The 19,148-nt window shown below is 41.3% G+C and overlaps 1 protein-coding gene across 2 annotated transcripts in view; it reads left to right on the top strand.

Moving 5' to 3' along the window:
* LOC119180029 (protein kinase C, brain isozyme) overlaps positions 1–19,148 on the top strand; it is a 208,735-nt gene that overhangs the window by 164,000 nt on the left and 25,587 nt on the right. The window contains exon 11 of one of the 2 annotated variants that reach the window (XM_037431161.2): positions 14,199–14,730. The exons of the other annotated variant lie outside the window; for it this stretch is intronic. Coding sequence (XP_037287058.2) covers positions 14,199–14,357 — 159 coding nt within the window. The 3' untranslated portion in view covers positions 14,358–14,730. Of the gene's footprint in view, positions 1–14,198; positions 14,731–19,148 lie in introns of those variants that run through there. 2 annotated transcript variants of the gene reach the window in all.

Here is a 19,148-nt window from a genome sequence, read left to right as displayed (position 1 = left end):
ATAGCGAGGCCATAGGGAGAAGCATGCTGAAACACCTGAAACCGCTTTTGTGAATGAACGAAACAGTTGCATTAACACGGTAACACGAGCAACTGTCCACTGTCAAAAGTATCCGAGAACGCCAGATAGAGGCAGGGTATCAGGCAGTGGCAACTTTTGCATTATTGTATGCCATTTTTATCATCCATCACTCGCGGCTAACTTATTTTGTTAATGTGGACAAACAGCCGCGCTGATTAGTTACCACACTGGCTAAGCGCGAACATTATGATAAGCATCAGAATAAAAAAAGACGTCATGCCGCGGTTGCACCAAGCAGCTGTGAGACGGAAACCATGAACTGACCGACTGAGCTTCAGCTTCGGATTGTCTGCGGCTCAAAAGCAAGTCAGTGGCAAAACAAAAATAGGGCAGTCTCATTGCCATCGCTATCGAGCAATGGCGGCACCCATGCTTGCTGAATAGCGTTGGTATAGCAGCGATTTCTGGTAGGGTAGCGCCAACGCGTGTCTTAGACTTCGTTGACACATTTTCAGGCTCTGAAAACGCATCGAAATGCTAATGATTGGGTTGACTGCATAGCAATAAGTATCTAAGCCTGAAATTGAATTGTAAAATTTCGTTGAAGCGAGGGGATCGAAGAAAAAATTTTCCTTGCGGCGACAATATTTATGCATTGACTCCTATGGGCTGCTGACGGGGAATCGTGGATTTTTCGTTGTAGCAGAAATTTTGTCGAAGCGGCATTTGTTGTGGCGGTGTTTGACTTTAATAGATTTATTGAAAAGGGAAGAATATAAATGCACCAATAAAGATCAATGCATGTGAGTGAAGGCAAAAGGACGGCCATGGCAACACGAAAACAGTCATTTAACAAAAGCTGAAAGATTATTTAGAAACATGGTGCCATGGTTGACCTTTAGCCTTCACACGCATGGATTGATCTTTATTTGGCGCATTTTATATTTTCTTATGCAATAAATATTTTAGTTGCTAGTAAGTGCTTGTCCTGTGTTCTTTTGTGTCTTTCTTCATGTGCTTAAGCCACAGCCATACCATGCATCTCAACTGACTAGCCCTAGTGTTGGTTCTATTATAAATACTGGTAGGCAACTGGCAATAGTGTCTGCATCAGGTGCCTAAGGTAATCCCAGCCAACCATGCCATGTCCAGTAGACATCAAATAAATATCAACCATTTGATATTTTTATCTTTAATGGATGTCCACAAAAGTTAATTTAATATTTATACAATATCTAGAGGATATCCATCTTGAACAGAGTGGACCTTCATATAATGTCCACATCAGTTCTACACACAATATTGATATAATATTTGGCAATATTAATATACAATATTTAGAGGATGTTCATTTTGACGCGAGTGAACATCCATAGATTGTCCACAGCATTTCTACAGATAACATTGGTATATATCAAATGACACTTATTTTTAGGTACAGCGACGCACATATGCATACTATCTTGGGTTTTACGTCCGAAAACCACAGTACGAATGAGAAACAATGTAGTGGAGGGCTCTGGAAATGTTGACCATGTGGTTTTCTTCAACATGCACTGACACTGCACAGTACACGTACCTCTACAATCACGCCTCTATCAAAATGTGACCACCGCAGCCAGCATTGAACCCGTGACCTTCGGGTTAGCAGTTGAGCACCTTAACCACTGTTCCACTGAGGCGGTCAGACAAGCATGCAATCGCACCATATGCTACAAAATAATGAGACTGTTAACTCAATATGATTGCCTTTAGTCAAATTTATTCCATCAAATTCAGCAAAGGTCTTGGGGAATCTGTCATAGTGATGGCAGTGGTCAGTCAGTCAGGGCACTGGTAGCCTGCAAATATATGCATGTGTATAAATACCACTGTTGGCACAGCTAACGTAAACTTGATGCTCAACGAGCAGTGTATGAAGCACATTTGCAGGGTGTAATCTGGATTTTGAAAAATTACCTCAACAGCATTACAAATGCAATGACTGCAGTTCCAATAGTGAGTGTCACTACATATGGGGTATTTAGTCTAAACATCCTAAACATGCTGTTTAGAAACCAATGAATTGCACCAGCAGAGCATAATGATGAAGTTAGGTTCCATGGTTGTAATAGTTACCAGACATATATAAAAAGCATAGTCTAAAGGGTGAAAAGCACTCATATTGTTTGATCTGTACACATTTATGTGTGCATGAATACAGCCCTGTTTGATTACATTATACATTCACAATGCAAGATTATGCACGAATTAGTAGTCTCTTTTACCATAGTGTTTAATCTATTATTACAGGGTAGCCAGCCGGTCTGAGAACTGGCTAACCTTCCTGTCCTTCTTTTTTTCCTATTAATGTGCAATTTGAACATCAAGGTCACTTCAGTGCTTAACAATAAGTTACAGAGTAAACTTTTGTAATTAATCCAGACACTGCGTGCAGGACAGAGGCAAGAGAGTCCACAAACACAGTGATGTGCCTCTCTTGTCCGTGTCCATCATGCTGTTTGAGGATTAAGTAGAAATAACCAAGCCCAAGCTACCCTTGTACATTTTCAGTTGCTGTAACTGCTGGCCTTTCTATATGCAAGAGCAGTGCACAACTGGCCGAGAATAACAGCAGCTTAAATTGCACTTCAGCTTTCAGCTACATCTACAGCACTGCTTGCAGCTTGTACAGAGGGCAACATGTTGGTCTAGAACGCTAGAGTGTCCGGCTCTGCACTGCATGGTTCACATCTACAGACAACACAAAGATTGATAGGCCACGTGCAAGCTTGGGCAACCCCCAATGAAGAGCCTTTTTTGGGATGCGGATGAAACTCTTTTGGCTGTGAGAAGCGCTGTCTGAACTAGCACAGAAAATCAAACAGCGGCGAATCGGCCGGGTTAGTTTCCGAATAATTTGAGCTATGTGGAAAAACTTTTCTGTTGGCAGTGTTATCTTTCCCACAGCCTGTCGCAGACATATCTTGCAGAATATTCTCTGTTCTGTTCTATGTACTACCAAGAGCGCTTCTGACCGCTTTCGACGTCCATAACACTTGATGCAGCCGCAGTGACAAACAAAGAAAACGCAAGGAATGCGCGTCATTGGTACTACGGGCATGATTAGATGTGGCCTATATGCTCAGCTACAGCCCTGAGCGTGATGCTTTGCCGTTTCGACATGCGTATACAAACAGTGTACGAGAGTAAACATAATATTGGAGAGATTAAAGGGAAAAAAAAATGACACATAACTGCTCAAAAGTGGTCACAAATACACGTAGCAAACACACATGTGTTTATGCACCGTCAATATAGTCAAAATTTAACTTACAGAAAAGGCCTTTCACTTTCATGTCTTCAAGACCTGAAGTGCTAAAAGGAAACAACGGTCTAAGGAAACAATGAGGACATGCGTTAACTTCCAACTAAAATTTTATTACAAAGCAGTAAGAGTATATACGTGACACAGACATCACAATCAAATCAATCAATGCAGAAAGATGAAATCAATCAATACATAGATAAAGAAAACAGTGAAAACTAAGCAGCAGTGAATTTACAAAAAAAAATCATGTGTTCGTGAGTTCAAGTGATCTAGTTCTTTTTTCTTCTTGAAATTTTTGCGCAAGCATGCAGGGACACAGGAAGAAAGACAAACGGGCGTAATCTAACAACTGGTTTATTTTTTGAAGAACATTCTCTTTATACCCCTCAGATCTGCACTCTCTGGTCACAAGGAAACAACAATAAATGCACTGCGCACGTATCACAAATAACGATAACTTCATTGATGAACAGACATGAGCGAAATTTCTTTCTCTAGTAAGGCTACCGAAGGGTGGCTAACACACTTTCGCATAGCATAAAAAAGGTGGCTGGAAAGTATGATGTAAAGGTGGTGTTTTCGGCCAAAAACAAAATAGGAGTGTGCTCGTTGTTCAACCAGAAATGTAACACAGTGACCAGCATACAAAATAAGCTCAAGTTTGTTGAATGTGCACACAATGTGGTGTATTGCATACCTTTGTCGTGTGTTTGTGTATATATAGGGCAGACTGGCACATGAATTTACACGAGGCTAAAGGAGCATAAGTAAAGCCTGAAAGGTCACCCAAACACCCATTTGGCAATGCATTGCAATAAGTGCGCGTGCTCTCCTTGTTTTCGCGACACTACCTTGGTACATACGAATTGAACCAAGATGTCAAGAGAGATAATGGAGGCTTATCTTGTAGACAAGCAGAAAGACAAGTGTGTTAGCCACCCTTTGGTAGCCTTACTAGAGAAAGAAATTTCGCTCATGTCTGTAATCATTTAACTTGTTATCGTTATTTGTGGTATGTGTGCAGTGCATTTATTGTTGTTTTTTTTTGGTGACCAGAGAGCGCAGATCCGAGGAGTATAAAGTGAATATTTTTCAAAAAATAAACCAGTTTATAGATTGCGCCCATTAGTCTTTCTTTCTGTTTCCCAGTGTGCTTGCGCAAAAATTTCAAGAAGGATATATTCCAACTAGGCCGAATCGCAGTTTTGCTTCTTTTTTCAGTTGGTGCGACGGATGGCTTGCTAATGCAGCTTCGATTTGCTATTGCAGCCACGTCAATGATGAGCCTTGATTACACTATTGTTAGATTGATTAGCCAGCACAGTTGTTTTATCAAACAACGGCTTGCCCTTGTACTCTGCGCAATGAGTTGTCAGGAAACCATGGGATCCCTTTTTTACTTTCTGGTTATGTTCAGGTAATCGCACATTGAGGCATCTGCCTGACTGTCCAATGTAACTGAGACCGCAGGTGCAGGGTACTTCATATACTGCCTTCTTCACACATTGAACTAACTTATTCTGGTGCTTAATTTTACACTCGTTAGGAAGTCTTCTTACGGGATTAGTTCTTGCTCATAACTGCAACAACTTATTCTGCATCACAGAAAACACCACCGACACCCCCCTTCTCTGACCAATTTTGTGCAAGTTGTGTGAAATTCCTTGCATGTATGGAACCCCAGCCACCTTCTTACTCAAGGGTGCCTGAGAAACAGTCCCTTTAATAGGCATTTAACGTTGTTCAAAGATTGCCCAATGCCACCCACTCTGACGCACGAGACACCCGAAAATGGATCCCTGAGGTTCTTTGACCTGAGGCTTTCGTTTTCAAGTAGCCATATATGTTGGAGCTACGAGCCTCGTTCTAAAAAGCCTGTGTGGCCTTTCGCCTCGGCATATAGCAAGCTGGTCAAGCATGGCATTGTCCGTGCTTGTTTGCACAATGCACTCACGATGACATGCATCGTTCAATTCAGGAAAGTTTCAGAGGGCAGATAGCCCATATGAGGGCAGCTGGGTATCCTAGCCACTTGCTGGTATTCGTAGCAGAAAAACTGCGAAAAGACTCGAAAGTCAGTGCCACGTGCAGTGTTTCTCAGGCAGCCGTGAGTAAAAAGGTGGCTGTGATCCCATATATGCATGAAATATTACACAATTTAAATATTGTTTAGAAGGCGGGGATCTCTGTGGTATTTTGTGCGCCAAATGAGTTGTTGCAATTATGTGCAAGAACGAATTCTGTGAGAAGACCCTCCTAACGAGTGTAAAATTAAGCACCGAATAAGTTTGTTCAATGTGTGAAGAAGGCAGCAGTATATGAAGTACCCTGCACCTGCGGTCTAAGTTACGCCGGACAGTCGGGCAGATGCCTCAATGTGCGATTACCTGAACATAACCAGAATGTAAAAAAGAAATCTGATGGTTTCCTGGAGACTCATTGCACAGAATGCAAGTTCAAGCCGGTGTTTGATAAAACAACTTTGCTTGCTAATCACTCTAACAATAGTGTAATTAGGGCTCATCATTGAGGGGGCGGCGATAGCAAGTCGAAGCTGCATCAGCAAGCCATATGTCGCACGAACAAAAGAAGAACTAGATTACTTAAACTCACCGGCACAAGATTTTTCTTTGCAAATTCACTGCTGCTTAGTTTTTTTTTCTTTATCTTTGGGCATTGATTGATTTAATTGTGATGTCATGTGACAGGCATAAATTCTTGCTGCTTTGCAATAAAACTTTAGTTCTGAGTTAGTGCTTGTCCTAGTTGTTTCCTTAGACCATTGTTACTTTTTAGCACTTCAGCTGCGGTAGACAAGAATACCAACTAGCCCGCACCCGCCTCTTGCTTTCACGTTGGCTGGATATATCGCCCACGCTGCCGAAGGCTTGGTCAAAGCTTTCGCCAGCTGTACATTCAGGTTTGGCGCAAAACGAGCAGCATGTACTGTCGTCAAACCTTGACGCCGGTACAACTGCAGCTTCCATCTTGTCAAAGTCCTCGACGACCGCAAATGATATTTACAAATAAACGTGATGGTCAAACAATTTTACGAGTCACTGATGCAATGCTTTACTGATTAGTCTATATCTACATATAGTGCTTATTCTCTGATTAAAACCACATTCTTCTATACTTTCATGGAGGAGGTCACGCCTAACCCTCGCAAGTGGAAAGTGTACAGGGAAAATCGGCCTGCGATACTACAACCAAATTGTTTTTTTGATTATTTGACACAAGCGTGTTTTTTTTTCGCCCATGATCACCCGTATGTATCAAAGGGCGAGGCCATGAGCTTATCATGATCAATTAAAGGAACGATAAAAGCAGGAGGGCCCTTTGTAGACATGCGCTGTGATGAATCATGAACACATTACAGCCACAACGCGAGACTGCGTGCCTTATGCTGGATTCGGTTTTTTCGGGTGAAAATTTCGAAGTTGAAAAGGAAAGAGTACCAACCTTTTACAGTTTCAGCAGCAGGATAAGCCCAACGACGATATTCAAGCACGCCACACACAATGTAGTACCTCACGTTGCGCAACCCTACAGTGTACTACACTGTAGCAACCCACCAGCGAACAATGTTGACTGGGGCTTGTCTCGGCTGCGTTCAACTTGCAGCGAGCCAATGGCAAGTAGTCGTGGCAGCTCAAAAAAAAAAAAAAAGGTTGTTTACACGTGGTTTACATGAAAATCTTCACACTTTTAACAGTGCTTTCACAGCGTACTCTGTGTTATAAAAACAGTTACGTTTTTGTAAGTATTTTATTTTAAAATACACTCTGTAGCAATTTGTATGATTTAGCCATTAGCCAAGGAAGCGTGTTCGGCGGATGTGGCTAGAGCCGGCCAGAGGCCTAGACGATGCAATGAACAACATGGCTGACATGCAGATGGCGCGGCCATAGAGTTGGGAGCGCGGTAATGTGAAGTAATCCCCCGTAATTGTTTGAAAGAGGGCGTGGGATTTACTGTGGTACTTATCGAGCCCGGAACCAGCCATCACATCCTGTGAGTGGCCCAAGCGCGTTCAGCTCAGTGCAGCAGAATCGTTTTTCCGATTTTCTACTCGAGATATTAGCGACCTGGTGTAGGCTGCGTTTTACGAGTGACTTCCCACAAGGATCAAGTTTTACAACATATTCTAGTTGTGGTGTAACATGTAAAAATTGTTGTTGAAATCAGTCTCTTTTTGAAATTATTTTTAGGGATGCATACATACAATAACATTGTTCATTACAGCTGCTAATCTGAAATTTGATTGCACAACTTGCATGCGATCCTACAATGTTGCAGTGGCTGAAGTGTGAATGAATACAAAAGCATTCATTCACATGCAAACTAGTATGTGTACAAATCAGGTTATTTTCACAAAAATATAACCTATTAAAAAAAAGCATCTGATTGCTCTATGTACATAAACAGAAAAGGCTGCACATTACTGTTATCTTTATACATAAAATATCTCTGGCGTCTTGATGCTAATACTTGTTGGGGTTTAACGTTCCAAAACGATGCCGTAGTGAAAGGCTCAGGAAGTTTTGACCACCTGGGGTCCTTTAAAATGCACCTAAATTAAAGTCCACGAGCCTAATGTGTTTCTGTCTAGATCAAAAATGCCGCTGTCGCCGGGATTCGCTTCCGTGACCTTTGCTTAGAACTCGCTTAGGCATATATGTTAGTAAAACAATGTTCATGAATATTTTATGAATATCCACTTTTAATATTTAAATAGAAGTGTCCACTCAATATCTACTGAAAATTCACAAGTAACATTGGATATTCAGACCATTTGTGGACATCCTCTAAATATTGATGGTCTGCTGGGATATGGGGCTGCTGGTGCAACGACAAGCTTGATGTGCAAGTACAGGCAGTTCACGCTTGATCCGTGGCGTAGTCGGCTCACCTATTACCAGAACTGAGACACTGAATTAATCAGTTTTCTGTCATGTACAACTTGCTCATTAAGAATACCTGCATAGACTAAGAAGACGCACACACAGTACACACTCGTACTTTTTGTCTTGTTGTTACCTACCCACGTGCGAGAAATGTGGTGAATCAATGATCGTGCTTCATATTTTAATACAATGCAGTGAAATAGATCCCATTACTGTACCGAGAGCAAATGCCTCTTCATCCAGCAATGTTGATCGGTAGAGATCCGCTTTCTGGACTTGATTCACCGTTGACGTTTTTGAAACACGTTCATTGTTTTCGCGTCACATATCCCAGGCAAGCATTAGCAGGACTACTCAAAAGAGGTTGCTGTTGTGGTAGTTACGGTAGAGAAAGCACTGGCGGAAAGCCAGAGAAAGCACCCGAGGCCTTTGGTCGCAAAGGCCTTGAGGAGGCATTCGTGCTGTTGTCCATCTCTCACCTTTAGACGTTGTCACCACTTGTAAGTCAATACGCACCCATAGATCATATCACATATTACTGCAATAATTTTATAGTCTATACACAGGTTTATAACAAGTAATTTTAGACCTCACCGGTTCACATTAATTGTACATACAAAATACTCCTATTGCATTTTTTGCGTAAAATATTTACATGCCTTGCTTAGAGCACTAGCACTGAACCAATGAAAGGTGAAGTATAACGGAACTGTTCTGCTATAGTGGAAGTTAACTTACCATAGCCTATCATACAGTTTGTTCTTGATTCAAAGTGTGAAGCATGAAGCATACGTGCAGTAAAGGCACAAAGAAATTGTGGCTCAACACCTTTTTTGTACCTTCCTGTGCACCTTTCTGATAGATGCGGCACCAAGTGTATGCTCTGGCAGTATTCAGTTCCAAATAAAAGCAAGGTAAATGTTGCCCTGATTGAACAAAACTGAAACCAACCAGTGCAGGCCACATTGACAAACCAGTTGCTGTGAAAGTGTGCGTACTTGTGTATCTGGCTACATTGTCACTAAATAAGCTCTATTGAGGGGTTATGCCTTCGATATGGCTAGAACTGCTACTTCTGGTGTGAAAACACTCGTAAACCAAAAAATGCATACGAAAACCAACTCTGTTAGAAATGTTTTGTAAGAGTTGCGTAAACCAAGTTATGGTTTATTCATCGGTCCATTTAATTGAATCTGTAAGAATATTCGATTATATTGCATTTACAGGAAGTGGTCTCGATGTGTTACATTTTAAACATTTATACAGCCAATGTTTTTTTAATCCTGATGAACAGGTATGTGAATTTAAAAAAAAAAAAAGGAATGAAATGAAGTGAAAGGTTGTTTTCATAGATTGTTTTGCAAAAAACTTTGCAATCATCAATCTACAGCCGCCCCCCTTTTTTTTTTAACTCTGCGGGCCAGCATGAACCACCAGTCAATAAGAGCCGATCTCCGGTGTCCCGGTGTCTAGTACTCGAAACAGCCTGGCAGAAGGTAGCTGAAAAAGACTGTACATAAGGCACATGTGTGCATTCTCATTCATTTCATGTCTGTGCTTGATTAAATGGCATTTATAAGCAGGGTGTTTAATGCTAGCATGTTTCGATTAAAAAAAAATGGGCGGCTGTACATCAACAAGTGATCCTTCAAGACAGCAGTCGGAAAACATTCTTGTCAAACCAGCAGCAGCTGAGTGTGAGACTGCTCTGGTTAAATTCACACTTTCTTCTGACTTTCATGCTGTACGAAGCATGTTGTAAAAGATGTCTGCAGTGTGCTGTTCTATTCTTTTGAGTCATGTACATAGTTTTGTATCTCGTTGAGGTCTGCAGGAATTCCACTATATGGCAGTATTTCTTCACAAGACATCCGACAAAGGAGACCTTGCACATGCTTTCGCAAATGAATTCATCTCTGTCATCACACCTCAATGTGTTAGGAGCTGCTAGAAGCGATTGTTTCTACCGATTTGTGCCATTAATCTGCTGGGAACATGCCTGCCGCTACCTACTTGCTCCGCTGCACGTTGTTGTTCTGTGTCCTGCATGATTTGGCTATGCATGAAACTGTGCACGTGGTGAATGAATAAGCATGAGAACTTTTGTGGTGCCCTGTGCAACCTCGTTGCCCCTCACTAGCTTAGCAATGGTTAGGCTCTGGTGGAGCGGAGGAGGCAGATACCCATAGGCAGCAATGATTCTGTGCAAGAAAGTTTGCCTTAGTAGCTTTTATCTTAATATTCAGCAATAGAGGTATTTGTCCCATGACAACCACACTACCGAGCTTGTCTAGGCAAGTTGCATTATAACAAAAAAGGTGAACTTTAGTACCTATGCCAAAAAAAGTATTTGTGCTACCAGTTGTTTCATCGCAAGTTTCAGAACTTTTCTTATGGAATAATTTTCGAAATTAATCTATGAAAAACAATACCACCGTTCTACTGAACCAAAGGCAACACACATATCTAAAGCTTATAAAAGTATATCGTTTTGAAACTCCGTTATCTTTCGCTAGTGCTTTTATAAAACCGTCATGCTATTATGTGAACATTTCCCTATTTGGTTTGTTGTCTTTAGATGCTCTGGTGAAGAGCTGTAACTTTCAAAATGGACAATTGATAGTTTTTTAGTTATGGGTTGTCTATTGTGAAAATTACATATTTCTCCATCATAGTTGTCTTAAATTGCTGAAATTTAACTATAAATTGCTGGCAAATTTTAAAATTCTGCTAATGACAACAGCAGTTGAATTTGTTTTGCAAGTGAAGAGAAAGTGATTTATATTGGTACAGTGGCTAAAAAAACATGTTCAGTTTATATACCTTTTCTTCAATGTGAAAATGGCAGTCTACTCGATCCAAATTTTTTCTCTTTTTATAATAGGAACTTCAAAGTGCCAACGAATAATTTGTGCAAATTTGTACATGCGAAAACAAACATTTCAGTCATAGTAACTTCATTTTTTTTCACGTCCAAGGAATGGTAATAACATAAATGTATCTAACTGCTCACTCTTTTATCCCTATGTTTTAAACAAAAGTACAAAATTCGTCTTTCAATTTAGACAGTTGTACTCCCAAATGTCATTAACTTGTTTCAGTAGCTATGCCCAACTTTTTCTATAGTATGTTTTAGAAGCAAACAGCACTGAATGTAGGCAATAAATAAGTTGTCGTGGGATACTGCACAGAACAACAGTTCAAAGATTTTTTTTGCGTACTGTAGGTGCTAGTCCTCAGAAAAGTGGATAAAGAAAGGTGAATATGACTCGAGGTACAACGGTGCCTCTAATTGCTGGGTTAAGTGCTTTCTCAGTACCGCTAGCTTGACAGGGCACAGAGAAAGAAAACTGACAGACAGCTAGCAAAGACAATGAAAGCAAGGATAATATTTCAAGGTTAGTGCTCTCTGATTGATAACCTTTTGTGGGGAACGTGCGAAGAAACTTTCTGCTGTCTGCTTATGAGTTGTCATGTGCCGGCTAAATTTTCATTGGAATTAGATGTAGATAATTGGCTTGCACTTGTGGTTTGTATTCACCTAACTCTTCTTATTCTTCGTGCAGTAAGCCTGCATCAGTTCATTTAAAAAAGCAAATATTGCTAGTCTTTAAATTTGTTGTGGCTACTCCACCAAATTTTGTTGGGTTGGCTGCTAGCCTTGCCAAGAGGGCAGCCAACATGCTCTACAGCTGAGGAGGAGAGGTGTACCATTGCTATATCACTGCGCTAGAAAAATGCACCTGCAGAGGAATGAATATACGAGTCTTCAGATATATAACTGGTGCTGTTCTGGCCGAAGCTGGCCTTTGCATCAGTTGTGGCCAGTCATTGAAGGCGCATTATGAGTATGATCAGAGACACCTAATGGAATAAAGCAGTCAAGGGAAACGGACGTTTTGGTATCGGTTTAGTTCAGCTGACTGCAATGGAATATAGAGTACATGTGCTGTGATACGAAATAGCTGCAGACTAATGTCACCAATTAGTGCCCATGGGTTATGTCAAATTGTTATTCTTACTGATGTTTTCTTTTTTTAATACTAGGGGAACATTGCGTACAATAATAAACCTCCTCAATTAGCAGTCGTGGCGGCAGCTTAAGGCTGTTTGTTTTGTTTTCTATTTCCCTTTGTACATTATTAGCTAAGCTGCTTGTAATGTTTGTTTATTGCTATAGTGTTTTCTTGTTTGACCTAGGATGTGCGAAAAATCATTTATTTAGGTCTCACCCAAAATATGCTTTAAGTAGACTACATATAATTCCCATTGGTTGCAGCACAGTTTTATTTCGGTTGTCACCTTGCAACTGGTGCGGTAGTATCTAGAGCTCAATGTTCCAGCCTTCTGTTTTGTCAGCAAGGCTTGTAAACAGAGATAACTAGCCTAAGGTGCGTGAGTTTGGCTTATAAAGTTCACTTGTTTTTCGAGAAACTACCCTGGCCAGCGCCAGCCTCGTTGCGTTAGCTAAGGTTTGTCGCAAGGGCTAAGGAAATGTTTATTTATTTATTTATATATTCATTATCACTCAAAAACAGATACTGCAATGATACTGCAGGGGCTTTGCAGTGTCATTCTTGTTAGTGTGGAAGGACAGGAAATTACAGTACTTACGGTGGTAGTGTGGCAACCGGGCTAGCCACTCGTGTTTTATTTAGCTCAGTAGAAAGCTATCTAGAATCGTTGCTGGTGCAGTGCAGCTGCGAGCCAACCTATCACGTTTAGTGTGCAGAAAGTTAGCTTTAAGAGGCAGTAGAGTAGTGCCCATAGTTATTTCAAATCACTAATGTACAGGATGCAGATCAGACTACACAACGTACCCGTACTGTTTGATCTTGTCCCGGCTCAGTTTGTGCACCATTTAGTATAACGCTGCGTGCGTACCAACACGCTTGCTTAGCGCACCATTTTCAAGAGTATATGCTGGCATTTCAAGGCAGACCTTCAGAAAAAGTAATTGAAGGAGACGTGGCAACGCCTTTTTGTAAAGAGTTTTAGGATTGTATGTGGTAGTAAAAGGATAAAAGTCAGTAGTTTATTTGCAACAAAAAGAATGTTAATGCTGGTCGGCTCACGAGACCAAAAGAAGCCCTGCGACCCATTGCGCTAATTATATAGACCCCTCATAAAGCCTTTGGTAGCTTTGATGTGGAAGTACAATAAGCGACAGTCAGCTGTTCCCGTATTACTACCATTAAAATATTACGGAAAGTACCTTGAATACCTGTTTTGTTTGCCTTGCATTATACCTTGTTTGTTCACGAGTTAACCTGATTTCGCATGAAGTGAACATCATCTTACCTTTCTTGGTGCTGCATAGCTGACACACTAAAGTTAGTCTTCATAAATTAATGTTTGTGCATTTCTGTAGAGTTACTTAGTGTAGACAATTGCTCAGCTTTCGCTGAATGCTCAGGGAGTGCTTTCAGGTGGTGACTGCTACATTGGTCATTACAATTGTGAAGTGATGTGCATGGCGATGTAGGTACTGTTGAAGCTGTTGCCAGAACGTGCCGAATGTTGTGCCACTTGGGATCGCATATTCCTGCAAGCCCAGTTACTTGGGCGAATTTCATTATCGTGCAGTGCTGCTTGTTACGTTCAGACCTAGTTGCATGTTTCTTCAGTTTATTCGAAATTTCAGCCTGTTCGAGGGGCACAGCAATCTGCAGGAGGTTCGTGGACAGGAACGTAGCAGTGCGTTGTGTGGTGACGTGCAGTACAGTGAAATCATGTAGAACCTCTGCGTGGCGCCGTGTGGCCAAATTAGCTTCAGCAGAGTGCCAGAAAATGTAGCTGTTTAGTGGTACACGCTCTTGCTTGCATCTAGTGTAATGGCTTGCGCTTATGTTACTGGCTGCAGCAGCTTTCTACTATGATTTGTTTCTTTTTTTGGTTTCACATTTTTGCCTGCTCCCACCTTCCTACATTTTCTCCCATACTCCTGACCCCCCTTGCAGAAGAACCCCCGGTCTGGCGAGAACTTTGACCCGGCATTCACTCAGGCCAAGTTGACCTTGAGCCCTGGTGACGCACTCGTCATGCGTAGCCTCACTGGAAACGAGTTTCAAGGCTTCACTTTCGTCAACAACCAATTCTGCGGTGTCTGCAGCTTTTAACCATGTTCATCCCATTGCACGTGTGCCACCTGCGCCCTCTGGGTTTTTCCTTCTTTTTCTTCGTTATTTAAACCTGCACTGCTGGCTGACGGCAGCACCCGCCGCTCTTGCTGCAGATTTTTTTCTTTGCTGTTTTTGTTTTTCTTTTTGTTACTGGTGTCACTGTGGCCTGCACTGGCATGCACCATGCTGCCAAACTAAAACCTGGCTGGAAATTTTGCACCTCATTAACCAGCGCAGGTAACGTAACATGCCAGTATTTCGTGCAGTGTTTTGACTTGCATCATATTCTACGAAACACTAAACTTCACAGCAAAAGCAAATTAAGGGTGTAGGCTAGGTTAGCAGATGTTGCTGGCTGCTCTCAAGAAAACATGTACACTTTGTGGAAGCCCCATTGTGATCTTCCGTCGAACTCCTGGTGGAAAACGGGAAATGAGAGGACCAATGCAAGTGAGGATATAATTACTCTTCAAACATAAAAATTGTGCGCTATTTAAAAATTTCTTAGGTATTTTATTTTCCTCCTAGATACACATCGATTTTTTTTTGCCACTTTAGAGCGATTGCATGGTGCAATTTACTTTTTGGTACGTAACATGTTTGCGTTGTCCGTTGAGTGCAAGGCGCTTGAGTTTCAAGTGTTCGCGGGTGCTCCCGTCTTCAACATTGTACCATGATAGGCATCTGACATAATGTGGATAGCAGGCGGATTGATCTGTGAACGTCTAGCACAAACTGCTGTTGTGGGCCTCAGTTGCCTCCTGTTTGAAATGATACCGAACCTTTCTGAACTGAGCACAATCACTGTAAGAACCAGTGAAATGTACCATAATATAACTAATGTAAAGTTTATGCTCTAGCAACAATGCCGTTGTGGGATCTCCATAATCAGCTGGACCACAAATCCCTGTTGTTGACAGTATACTCTTTTTATTGGCAAAAGCGAAAAAATGATTTGATGTAGCCATTGTGATTGAGTTTAAAGAGATTAACCTCTATGTCTATCTACAGATGTATTGAGAATAGTGCCAGAGGGTTGCTTGAACTGCGTCACGAAACAGCGTTCACTCCCTGTAGAGTGTAACTTGTCTTCTAATCGGTACTAATCATCCACGTTCTTGCGTTTTCTGTCGTACTGTTCAGAACGGTTTACACAAGAACAAAACTATTTGTGACACGTAAGTGCTGCTTCTGCTGTGTCAAAAAATGCGGATGCATAAGAAATGATCATCAGCTAAAAGCCAGCAGGCCTACGTAAAGGTTAGGCGGCCGCAAAAAACACTTTCGAATTCTCAAACTAGCTCTCCGAAACCTAACATAATTATGCAACTCACAGCGGATACAGACTATGTTTGTCATTTAAAATGAGTTATGCATTGCATTCCGTTGAGGGACCAAACATTCAATTTCAGCAGTGTGCGAAAGTTTTTTTGGAAGATGACCACCCAAAACATGGCCATAACATTTGTTTAAAAAATGCCATGTCGCAGTTATCTATCTGCTGCCGCTGTGTTAAGTGCGTGGAATTCAGCATGGGGAAGGGCAGGCTTTTCATTAAATCTTCCTGAAATGGCTAAATCTTAACCACCATTCGTTTTTCTGAATATTAACTGATTTGTTCTAGAGTTCTAGATGGCTGTGTTGTCACAGCTGAGATGAAAAGCGTTCTTAAGTGTGGTCAAAAAGTCATTGTGAATTTCCTAAATATTGTATCGATCGAAGCTTTTTGACATGTTAAATGTAGGTACACTTGATTTCTGCCTTTAAATTAAGAAAAAAATGCGAGGACTGGGAACTCCAGAGAACACTTACTGGCTGCATTTATATGTCAATGTGGCGCTGAGAATATATAGTTGTAATATTCCATAAAAATTTCTCACTTGCACTTTGTTTCAGTGGAAGGCAACCCGAATGAAATTGTCCTTGCGGTCTTCGATCAAACTGTGAAAAAATATTTATGCTCAGCCTAAAGCAATGCTGCCATGTTCTCTTAGCGTGCACGTATTTTGTGAAGGTAAGATACGATACATCGATATATCAGCGATGATATTCCAGAAAGTCGCAACAATTCTAGAGCCAGCTTCAACTTCGTTTGCCAGTTAGTAAGGAACTGCGTCTTGAAGGCTTAACTCGGAAGGCGATCACGTGATAGCGAGAAATCCTCACGTCATGACACTCATTCCTGCTCCTGCGTGTCCAACTTCTGCATCTGTATCTCACGACACATTTGACAAAAAAGTATTGGATTTAAACCAAACATTATCCTATAAAAGCTGTATAATCAGGTTGAGGTGCTCTAAGCCTCATGCACTTTTTTTTTGTATTTTGCATGTCATGCATTGCCTCTACCCACTTATACAAACCTTGATAATATAGACGACCATTAGCACTTATTGGGCGAATGACGGCACATTGTTACTATATAGATAGCATGCAGGTTCCTATCGTGTGCTTCCGTGAGCATTCTAGTTGTTTACAGTTTGGCTGGCACAAGTGGTGCAGCTGAAGTACAGCCAAGTGATAACATGACCCAGGTATTCCTGAAACATTGCTTCATTGCCTTGAGATAGCGTGCGGGTGGTGGCGTTTACGGGAATCTCGACCTGTCATTTTTTGTTCCCCACGCAATACTCGCTGCCCACAATTCTTCCTGGTGGGTTTCTTTCTCTGTAGAAACGCCTAATGTTTCTTTATTACATATCTATGTACTATTCAGAATCAAGGGCACAATTTTTTCTCTTAAATACATCGCACCTTTAGTGAAGATATTCATTTGTTTTTTTCTAGTATTTGTCTTTCATTGCATCCTAAGTGTACTTGCGTCATCTGTGTCTACCATTTTATGTTGAATGATTCAAATGGTGGCTTTATCATGCCATCGGCATAAACTCCAATGCAAAAGAGAAATGAAACAGATCAGGATAATAATTTCATGCGATTACGCATCAGTGAAACGAGGAAACGCTCTGCAGCCATGTTCTGTGCATGGAACAACCAGGTGTTACAAATCTAAGTAAACCCAGTGGTGCATCAGTACGATGTAAGGTCGTAACCGTTCTTGTTTGAAGTCGTGCCGATCGTGCTGATTGTTTAAGAACCGCTCATGGGTACAATTTGTTTGGTTTTTTTATGTTGGCATTATTATAGAGTAAATGCCGCCAATTGGTGTAATGGTGAATCTTACCTCGGAAATTTCGTATTGAATGCTGCCATTCAAGGACATAGATCTAAACGTGCTATTCCATTATAAAATGGCTCGGGGGATTCAGGCTAAAAAGTTCCCACATAGGCATACTGTTTAGTATTAAACGTTCTCCTGGTCTCAGGTAATTGTACGGTGTTCTGGCACTTTTAGCTTCATTGTCTATATTTTGAACTGCGGTTTTTTGTCCAAACGTTCGTGTAAGAACAGTTTATATACATTAAATATAATTTCCTAAGTTCTTGAACTTTTTCACTACACTGTGGCACTAGAACATAAACTTTTTTACATATCCGGGGTTATAGCCAAGTGTTTAAAGCGTCGTCTTTTATTGGTCTGACCGTGTCGCGAAAAATTCATTCTTCTGGTCTATGGTGGATGATACGAGCACTATCCCCACATGCAGCTTGTAACAAAAGCAAAAATACAGGTGTTACTTCTTTGCGAAAGTTTTTGTCTTAACGAGCATTGTCAGGAAAGGCAACTTACGCACGTCTTTAGGAGCTAAGCGTCATTCAGTACTGCTGTAAACTAGACAGAAGATGCCGACTAGTGTTGCTTAACTTTCGACGTTGTCGCTGCTCAAGTAGGCTGTTATGCCACACATTTGTATTCTGTTATGAGCATCAATGGAAGCATAACAAGTGCGCAGTGTCACTTCATTGTGTTGCTCTCCAGAGCTTGCCGAGATTGCTGATTACCTTGTATTTATGTGATTGTTTTGAAAGTTGAAATATATACACTTTTGTTGAGTTCAAGTATTCCGTTTGCTTTTTTCTTTGCTATTTTTATGCTGGTATGATTCCAAGTAGGTAAGTAAGCATGGAGGAAGAAAAAGTTGACATGTTGGATAAAGGTTCATGGTAAGGAAACGGCAAACTTGCTAAACGTCAAAATACTTCAATCATGCAAGTAGCCAGGGTCCTCATTAGCGCCATGTACCGAAATGCTAACTCGCCATGAACTGAAATTGCTGGGGTTTACCGAGTGTGGCGTCATCTGTTCACGTAAAAACAAATAAATGCTTGCTACGACATCAACATTATACGTGCGGCATCGAGCCGCTTGCGCAAGCAGCGCACCTACAGGCGGCGCCATAGAGTTTCCTAAACTTAACTAGAGATGCTTCTGGTGCTGCGATCGTTTAGCCACTATATGGGAATCGTAGCTAGTGCACAAATTTGCTTAGTATTCATGCTTACGAGCTTCGAACGTACCAGTTGCTTTTATTGCTGTGTTCAAGTTTGGTTTTGAATAAGAGAATGGACTGCTGTGAACTTTGTCACCCGATTTGGATTGGTGAGCCTGAAAGGTGCAAGTTTCTGAAGCGTAACTGCTGAACATTTGCCGATAGTCTGATTTCAGGCCATGCGAAGCCAGACCGAGTTAAGAATAAAAAGTAGACGAATTTGCTTACTAACCTTTATTCCCATGATGACTGAAGCGCCCTACGTGCGTCGCAGCTCCCACCAGAATTCCTTTTCATGTGTATATATCTGGAGGATGGATGGATGTATCCGGCTGTGCCCTTTAAAACGGGTGGTGGTGGTGGTGGTAGTGGTTAGAAGATGAGAAAAGGCACCTAA

This window comes from Rhipicephalus microplus, chromosome 7 (genome assembly GCF_043290135.1).
Source record: "Rhipicephalus microplus isolate Deutch F79 chromosome 7, USDA_Rmic, whole genome shotgun sequence".
In the NCBI taxonomy this organism is placed as follows: Eukaryota; Metazoa; Arthropoda; class Arachnida; order Ixodida; family Ixodidae; genus Rhipicephalus; species Rhipicephalus microplus.
This window is presented reverse-complemented; position numbering and strand designations above follow the sequence as displayed.